Source organism: Centruroides sculpturatus, unplaced genomic scaffold (assembly GCF_000671375.1).
Source record: "Centruroides sculpturatus isolate CEXI.00-Female unplaced genomic scaffold, Cexi_2.0 scaffold3578, whole genome shotgun sequence".
Lineage (NCBI taxonomy): Eukaryota > Metazoa > Arthropoda > Arachnida > Scorpiones > Buthidae > Centruroides > Centruroides sculpturatus.
Window position 1 is genome coordinate 1 of NW_019387664.1, and position 9,604 is coordinate 9,604.

General features: G+C 26.6%; 1 protein-coding gene across 1 annotated transcript; it reads right to left on the reverse strand.

Moving 5' to 3' along the window:
* Positions 1–786: 786 nt before the first annotated feature.
* Positions 787–9,074, reverse strand: LOC111616560 (U2 small nuclear ribonucleoprotein auxiliary factor 35 kDa subunit-related protein 2-like). Its single transcript, XM_023357962.1, has 6 exons — positions 8,992–9,074; positions 8,610–8,734; positions 7,760–7,826; positions 6,947–7,052; positions 3,508–3,609; positions 787–1,197 (listed from the first exon to the last, which is right to left on the reverse strand). The coding sequence occupies exons 1-6, from the start codon at positions 9,072–9,074 to the stop codon at positions 1,081–1,083; spliced, it is 600 nt and encodes a 199-aa protein (XP_023213730.1). The 3' UTR covers positions 787–1,080.
* Between the last annotated feature and the right edge of the window lie 530 nt (positions 9,075–9,604).

The following is a 9,604-nucleotide window of genomic DNA, read 5'->3' on the forward strand; positions in this document are numbered from 1 at the left end:
TAGAAATGTTTTCAGCCTTTATTAGACCATTCTCACATTTGTTGATAGCAAACGATTACGCTTTTCCTCATAAACTATACCTGCTTCTGAAAATAGCCTCTCGCTATATACACTACTGCCGGGAGACGATAGATATATCTTAGCAAATTCTGTCAGGCTTGGGTACTGTTTTGCGTTTAAAAAATTACAAGCGCTAAATACTAAATATGACAAATTGTTTCACTTAATTAATACCTAATAAGATTTTACTTACTTGCTTTCTTTCCTTCTCCGCCACGCGAGATCTTGTTGTTACACAGCAAGTTTATTATCTTCACTACAAATCTCATAATATTTCCAAATAGGTGATTTTTTATTAAATGGTGCCATTTTGTAAAGCTCTTGGCGAACAAGCAGTGATATTTTTTAGTAATAAAAACTATTATTAACACAATTTGATGTGACAATGAGCAAATAATGCATGTCATGACACGATCTATTCGCAAATGAAACAAACCCTCTCTCACAATTTCTCTCTTTCTAGGTGGGACAATCTCATCCCACATTCTTAGGGATATGATTACATCACCCACCTGACATATGTGACAGAGCTGTGGACTGTCCATCAACACTTGATAACATCCACACACCTGAAACTTAACAACATATTTTGCCGAACATTCGGCGCTTCGGTCGAGAGCGTAGCTGAATATTCGGTATTCGGCAAAATCACTATTCGTGGCATCACTAATTACATCAGACTAATTTTCCATGATTATATTTAATAAATATTAATTGTAATTATTAAATTTAATAAGAGATGGTGCCTAATGCCTCCCTCTAGTGACAAATTATTTAGTAATTAATTAAATATAATCACAGAAAAATATGCTAATGTAATCCGATGATTGTTTGGCTTTATCATCTATTTTATTGCATTTGGACTGCTAAATATCTCTCTGGACAGTGCTGAATATGGATACTTTAATTATGATCACCTATGTATATTTGGTACAAAAGAAGCTTTTTTAAAATATCTATTAGATATACAAAAAATAAAATGTCAATTTATTTTAAAATATTTATCATGTAACTTTTTATTTACCTTTCACCAAATCGGCAGCATCCTGTTTTCAAAAAGAATGAACAGCTTTCTTTTGTTTGGACATTATAATCTTCTGGAGCAATCGGATTATGCCAAGGAGTATTACTAGTTTCCTTTAAATTCCAAATCCAAGTAAGAGAAAAATGTGATAAAAGAAATAAGATTTTTAATAATTTGAAGTTCTAATTATATATTTATGATTATAAATACTAACAAAATTTAAACTAAATTACAAGTCTGTAATTTCAGATGATTCATAATTTAATATATACAGTAATACCTCCTTATGTCAAATTTGACTTCATGCTAGTTTTCAAACTCTCATAACTGAAACCAAAACTAACTTTATTAACATTTTGCAACAATGTTGCCAGTTGATTTTAACATAAATAAAAATATTTCTTATTTGTTTGATTTTGTAAGAAAATAATAAAGAATAAAATAAAACACACTATAAACAATTACTATATGTTAAAGTAAATGGGATCTTATATACTGTGCTTTGATAGTTGCAGGTGTGGTAGATGCATGTTGTGCCTGAATCAAGAAATACAGGTACAGTACTGCATATATATATATTTTTGGCCATATATCAAAATGATTTGGTTCATAAATTGAAACTGAGCTATAAAATCAGAAGGTCATTATAACAAAAAGTCACATAAAGAAGACTTGAGTGTATTTTAATTTTTTACAATTTTTTTGCTGTTTTCTAACTTCTCATTAATTAATGTGTATACATTTAAGGGGAATGCTTATTAGATGCTTATAGAAGGTCTAAAATAGTTTTTTAGGAAGTTATTCTCCTTGTGTAGCTTTTCCACTTAAGTTATATCTTTTAGAACCAATTACAGACATTGGACAAGATATTGCTGTATTTGTATTTTATTTATGGATAAATAAATAAATAATAAATATATATTGTATGCACATATGTATAAAAGTAAAAAAGTTTTTTTATTGCAGCAAGTGTCAAATAAACATCTTGATTCCTTTATCAGACTATTATAACTAAATAATTACTAAGTAATTTTGAATGAGATAGACAGGCCATCATGTCTTCTTAAGTTTAACAATTATAAATAAATAAATTAATTAATTTAATTTTACTTTTAGAATATTCTGGAACAAAAGACCAGGATTCAAACCTGAAACTCCTGCTTACCATGCAGACATGTTTCCAGATCTCTGTCCAATGTTTGCTTCCATACTAATTATTAACTAATTTAGATATAACCATATTGGTCATTCAGCTATTCATTTGATATTTAAAGTAACTATTTGGTTGACTGCATTTATTACACTGTAAAACCTGTCCAAAATATAATCTGAATAAAATGGGAAAAGTATTCTGTACCATGCAATTCTGGTTTACACAGGTTTTACTATATTTTTTTATTGTTTATGGTTTTTTTATATTCAAGCATTATTTGGAAAAGATTAAATCAAACTAAAGTTTGCAATATCATTTAGCATGATACTGGTATTATTTTAAAGACTATTGTTTAAAAATAATAATAATAACTTTGAATTAGCTATTTTCAGTTTTATTTAGATATTCAATATATATTTTAAAATAATTAATTCCATTTTAAATCTTTTTACACATTTATTAATTATATATTTTTGAAAATGGATTGCAGATTTAACTTTTTAAAATGAAAATTTCTATTATTATATTTAACATATAATAATCATTAAAAACAATTTTGATTATTATAAAAGTTTTAAATCACATTGCTTTATTATTATACTTTTTGTTAGCATTTTATTTAGTATTTTTACTTGTAATGAATTAAGCAATATTTAATATATCTTTAAAATGAACAAAACTTGGCACCATTTTTAAATGTAAAGTCAACATATTTGCTTATTAAGGATGCCAAAATACTTCATTAAACTAGAAATGTTTTCAGCCTTTATTAGACCATTCTCAGCTATCAAAGAACAGAATATGTTTTCTTATTAATATATTAAAATTTAAATCTACATTTATCTAAATTTCAGTTAGAAATATTTAACAACAGTTTAAATTCTAAGATGATATATCATATTTTTTAAAATATATAATCTACAAAATTGTTTTAAAAATTCTTTATGTTAATGCTATCTAGGATCTAACATATGAGTGTTTCTTGTTAGATGTTTAATAACTATTCAATTTAATATAATATTAAATGAAAAGTTAATAAAAAAGATGTAAAATCAAATTATCTTTGTTTACATATTCAATTCTTAGAATTTTTTTCTCTCCCAAATATCATCATCTATCCATATATTTCTTTTCATATTTTTAATTTATGATAGATATTATAAGAAAATCAACATGACAGACTGATAAACATACTGTATATGCAGAATATAAATTATTAAAATTGTTAATTTGCAATTATAAAAAATTTATATTCTTTGTGTGTTCTTACCTGATTAAGAGATTCCAAAAGTTTCAATTTCTGTTCTTTCTTTTCATCTATTTTTATTTCTTTTTCTTTTTGGCTCAACACTAAATCATCTTTAATTTTTTTCTGTTTAAAATATTAATTTTTAATAACATAATTTTCAATAAATCTTTATTATGATAATTTTATACATAATGTATAATTTACAAAAGATAATGTTCAAGTATTTAAAGCATTATATTCAAATTAACATTTCAGCCATTAAATGGTTATCTTTAGGTTCCAAAGATCAAATACTAAGTTTATAAGTGCTTTGTGTTTATAAGATATATATAATTCAAAATAACATAAAATATTAAAAACTAAAGTAATCAAACACAATTAAGAATTACAACCAATAATATAATAAAAGGTGAAGAATTAAGACAAATTCAAATGTTCCTTAATTAAGGAAGAAGAACTAGCTAATTGGAATGTATTAGCATCCTTACTTTTAAGATATCCAACAGTGATGGCTTGTTTATAAATATGCAGACATTACACATTTGCACAATTTTAGTCCTGGATGTATCAGGAACCTTCTTCACAATCCTTGCTTCACCTCATTGTACAATATTTGTGGGAATGGAAAAAGCAGCAAAGATTATATTACATTAATTATGTCAACATCTCTCTTGTGCTCTTTCAAGCTCATATCTAAATGCCGTTAGATAGAGCAGATATACAATGATAAAACTCCAAACTCCAAAATTGGGATGGAACATGAGTATTTTGTAGACATCTGATTTTTGAATCTCAGGGATACAACCTTTGTCTTTGCATACTAGGCAATAAAACAGTGGGTTCCTATGGTATCTTTAGTTAAATCCTTGGTTAACTTGAAACCCCACAGGAAACAGTACAGATCCTCATTGCATGTTACCAAAAATATTTATTTTTGTTTTTCATTGAATCAAAGGTTGATCACGACATAGCATACTAAGTTTAAATTTAGCATGCTGATATGTCCTGATCAATCTTTGAACAGTATTGAGCTCTGTGCAAGTGCCATTCTTCTAATGTAAATTTATTCATTAACGATATAAATGAGTGATGGCTCTTTTTTGTTAAGGATCTGAAGGTGGCCAATTTGTATGCAAACAAGAGCAAACTGGAATCTATAGAGAAAGGCTATTAGGCTTCCTACAGACCTTTACATAGTTACATCCTTACCTAAATCATATATCTAAGCTCATAACTCTCCTGGTCTAGTTTAAACTGTAATTTGTCTCCATCCAGCTTATAAGTTCCTCCTTATTTAAGGAACATTTCAATTCATCTTAATTCTTCACCTTTCATTTTATTATTGTTAGTGTAATTCTTAATCATTTTTATTTTAATTTTATATTATTTTAAATTATTCATATATATGTATGTATTTTGTAAGCACAAGCATATGTATTCTAAAATTTATATTTGTTCTTTGGATCATGAAGATGGGCATTTACACAATGAAAACATTAGTTCAAATATAAAGTTTTAACTGTTTGAAGGTTGTCTTTAGTAATTTATTTAGTAAAACTGTTGTTTTATTAGTTTAATAGTTTATAGTTATTTTATTCATTCTACTAAAATATAATTTTTAAATTAAAAATAATTTTTTAAACAAGAGTTGATCATGTAATTTTTTGTAGAATATTGCTAAAACTTACCTGTGTCTTCAGTTTCTGAACATTTATCCTTTTCAAAATACTTGAACAATAATTCACACTTATCACTGAACCCATGCATTAAATGCTTCTTGAAACTCAGTTTTTTAAAAATTGCATAATGCAATCATTGGTTCTAAGAGCATTCTTATTGGACAGGAAGAAGCACTTGTTTTTTTTTTAGAAACTATGTTCATTAGACTTGACTTTTGACTGAATTCTATTTCCTTCAAATAGAACAAAAATAGAAAATCACTTACAAAGTCAACTCTAGTAAACAAGAAAATCTGTATGATTTCTTTTTGAAATTCTACATCTTTCACTCTGATGACGATACTTATAAAGCATGATCATCAGAGTGAAAAATGTTGTAGAATTCAAACAGCAACATTTCATAGTCTTAAAAAAAAAAATTTTTTAGAAAGCATTTTGTAATATTTACATGTTGATGTAGATATGACATTGATGAAAATGCATATTTATTCAGGATGGAGTATTTTGAAAAGACAAAATCTTCAGAAAAACCTGAAGATCATAATTAATAATTTTCAATAGTGTGAGACTACGAACGATGTTTTTTATTTTCACACTAACTGCGTAGTTAGTGAGGGTGACTTTCATTGTCCGAAGGTCATCGACAAGGGACCACGATGTCACGTGACCCCCATACGTCCGAGCGACCGGACAATAAATGACCAAATAAGGTATGAATTTCTCTACGGCGCGGGAGACTGTCATAAATCAGGGAGAACTGTCAAAAGACGTCAACAATCCTCAGATTTTTCCCACGCTGATCGGGTATATAAAGGGGTCGGATTTTCTACTCGGGGCTGAGCCAGGGCGCTTAAGCCGAAGAAACCCCTCTGCAAACCTCCGAAGAACTTTGTCAAGGAAGAACTCTACATATTGGGAGCGATGGATAGTAACCGTAGATGGATAGATGGAACCGTAACAGGACATCGCTCCACATAGCCTTCAAAGGACACGTCGGATTAGAAGACAACGATCACAGAGTGTTTTATCAACGCCCTATAACTGGAGAACGTTGCCTTCAAGGTAAACCCTTGCCATTATAATTTATCTCTCTCTAACGTGAGCTCTCTCTCGGATTTTAGCGTTAGGTTAGAATAGATTTTAGAATACCTATTTATATCTTGATTCACGTATGTTGTATTTAATATCTTTGTGTAAATTTTCATAGTTGTTTATTAAATGTGTTCGTTAATTTAAACCCGTGTAGTCTTTTGGACACCTGATTACGACTTCCGACTCCTCCCCACTCATATTTTTAGCCCTCCTATTGCCATCCGACAACCGAGAGCGGGTCTTTCCGACCCGTGCAGATTAAGTGGTCATTAGGCTTTAACCCAGTGGCCCCCTGCTACTCACATTAGTATTCAGCAAATTAAATGATCAGCTCATATATAATTGAAATATATTGAACAAAATTGGAAAATATATATTTCATAAAAGATGTTTTTTCATTATTATTTGAAAAAGTTTATATCAAACCAAAGTTTGCAATGTCATTTAGCATGACACTGAAAACATTTGAGATAAGACTGTATTGTTTCAAGATATCTTTTTGTTTTTCCAAAAGAACAAAAAAACATATTTTATAACCCTTAAACATGGTCAATTATATAATAATCTATTTATGAAAAAAATACAGTTTTTTTACATTATGTTATACTAATATTACAATAATATATTAATGTTGTTAATGAAAATTTATTTCATATAATAATTTAATTAGAACTGTTAAAAATGTTTACAATTTCCTCTTCTCTTTTCTTTTGCAACTCTCTTAAATCCTTTTGTTTTTCAAACAATTCTTGTGCTTCTTTTTCACGTTCTAACCATAGCATATGTTGCCTTTCTCTAAAAAAAATTTTAATATTTGACATTCTTTTAATTCATTCATAAATGAAAATAAATTCATTATGTAATATATACTACAACATTGTAAAAATGAAAATTCTATATAAAATCAATGCTACTTTCTTAAAAAAATATAAAATATTTAAAATTGATTTTATAAAATAAGTTTTCTTTTTATCTATAATCAAATAATTAATATTTTTAAGTACCAAAATACAAATTTTCATATATAAGGCTGTATCAATAGCAATTTTACAATGTAAACTTATAGCAACTAGGATCACATTTTTGAGATTATTTCTAATATTTCCCACAAAAAAAATATATGAAGGAAATTATAAAAATCTTCAAGTTATCTTTTAAGCATATCAAATTTACTCTTTGTACTAACATGAAGATTTGTTTTGTTACTATAGACAAACCCTGCTCTCACTGTGTTGTCTGTAGCAACCTTTGAATCATTTCAATTATGTAATAAGCTTTCTGATTTTTACAGCTAATTATTTTAAGCAGCATGATAAGTACTCTTCCTATCATTAATCAAAAATCAGAAATTAAATTGCATGGCCAATTAATAGAAATTTTAGAAAAAATAATAGAAAGCTTTATAGTGTTAATAATGCATTACTATTAAAAGTTATCTATTAAAATTTTAATTCTATTATACACTTATGTAAAGGAGGAATAAACATTATTTTATTAATTACCTTTCTTTTTCTTCTTCTTCCAATTTAATGCTTTCTTCAATTTCATCTTCAGAACTTTCATTTTGTGCTGCAAGATTTAATCATTATTTATATTATTATTAATTTATCTATTAATTAAAATTATTTAATGTTACATAAAACTATTAAAAAGTAATAAATTTTTATATCAAATATACAATAAAATGGTATGAAATAGATGATATATAACAATTATTTAATCCTCTTCCTTCCCTAACATATTTTTCGTAATAAATTGAAAAGTTCCTCCTAGATATGAACCACTCATTTGCCAAACTGATTGCCAAAGGATTTTTCAACAGTATTTATGTAAGAGTTAATAAATTTTGATTAAAATACATATATAATATAATATAATAAAATATTATATTATATTATATAATTATAATAGAATATATATATTCTATTATATTATCAATGTGTCAATATTCTGCTGTTAAAAAAATTTCTAATTTTTTTTACAGTATATTCTCAGTAATTCAAAGTGGAAAAAAAACTATTTTGTGTTAACTATACTTAATTTTTTTAATGCTATTTTATGTTACAATTTTGTTATTTTTTTGTATTTTTATTTTATTTTACAATTTCACCAATATCCTAATATGTTTTTGTTCTGTATACAAATATATCTGTATATCTTAAATAATCCAATAGTTATGTATTAAAACCAAACAAATTATAGCTTGATATAATTTAGCTTTTCAAAAAATAGAACATCACTAAAACTATGCAAATTTTTTTCATTTAATAAATTTATTATTATTATTTAATAAAATATAGAAAATACTTAGATTTTAAGTGATTAATTAATTATATAAAAACAAATCTTTACCTTTTTGTTCTCGTAATTTAGCTAAAGCCTGTCTCTTAAATTTTCTGCGAAATTTTTTTAACAAAGCACGGAACTTCTTATGGCTGAAAAAATATTCTTTCTTAAATATGGTAATATGCTGATCTCTACAATAATTTTTTTATATTAACTATAATATTATATAGAAATAAAATTCTAGATCTATCTAAATATGCAAATAAGCAAACTACATGTGAGATCCAGACTTTTTACCGAATTTTCCGATTAATATTCAGCATTTTTCTAAACCCCCAATTTAATTTTCCTTTAAAACATAAACGACAATCTAACGAAAAAAAGGGAAAATTTCCGATCTCCCCTTTTGTTTAAAGTAAACATCCGTCCATTTCGAAACTAATCCCACATTCCAACTCCAAAGTTGATAGTTAGCATGGGACCCGAAACATTAAAGCCCGTTACTGCGGGAAAAAGAATCCTTCCATCCATCCTGACAGTGAAAAGGTTTAACAACCTGTTGCCGGATTGGGAGACCTACACCCTCCCCGGCGGTTCACATACACATAATTTAAAATATGCCTTCATAATTAATGTTTTGAACAGAAAAAAATAACAAAATGCTCATATACTATATCTTTTTTTTTTTTTTTTGCATATAATAATATCCTAATATATATTGAATATAAATAAATGCCATTTTCTTCTGTAAAAGAAGAAAAATTTTAACAGTATTTAACCATCAATTATTCTTATAAAAAGCAAGACTGCTGCATATTCATGATTGTCACAGGGATGAATGCCTATGATTACGGAGTAGAAACCAAAGTATTCTATCACAACAAACAGAACTGATCAGAAAATAGAGATGTATAATTACTATAATTCATATAAAAATGACAATGTTTATTTATTTGTATAATTAAAAATGAATAAGTAAATAAATAATTTGCAGATTAATATTTTTTTCCTTTCATAATTCTACCATATTGATAAATTTAATATATATAATTTAAACTAAA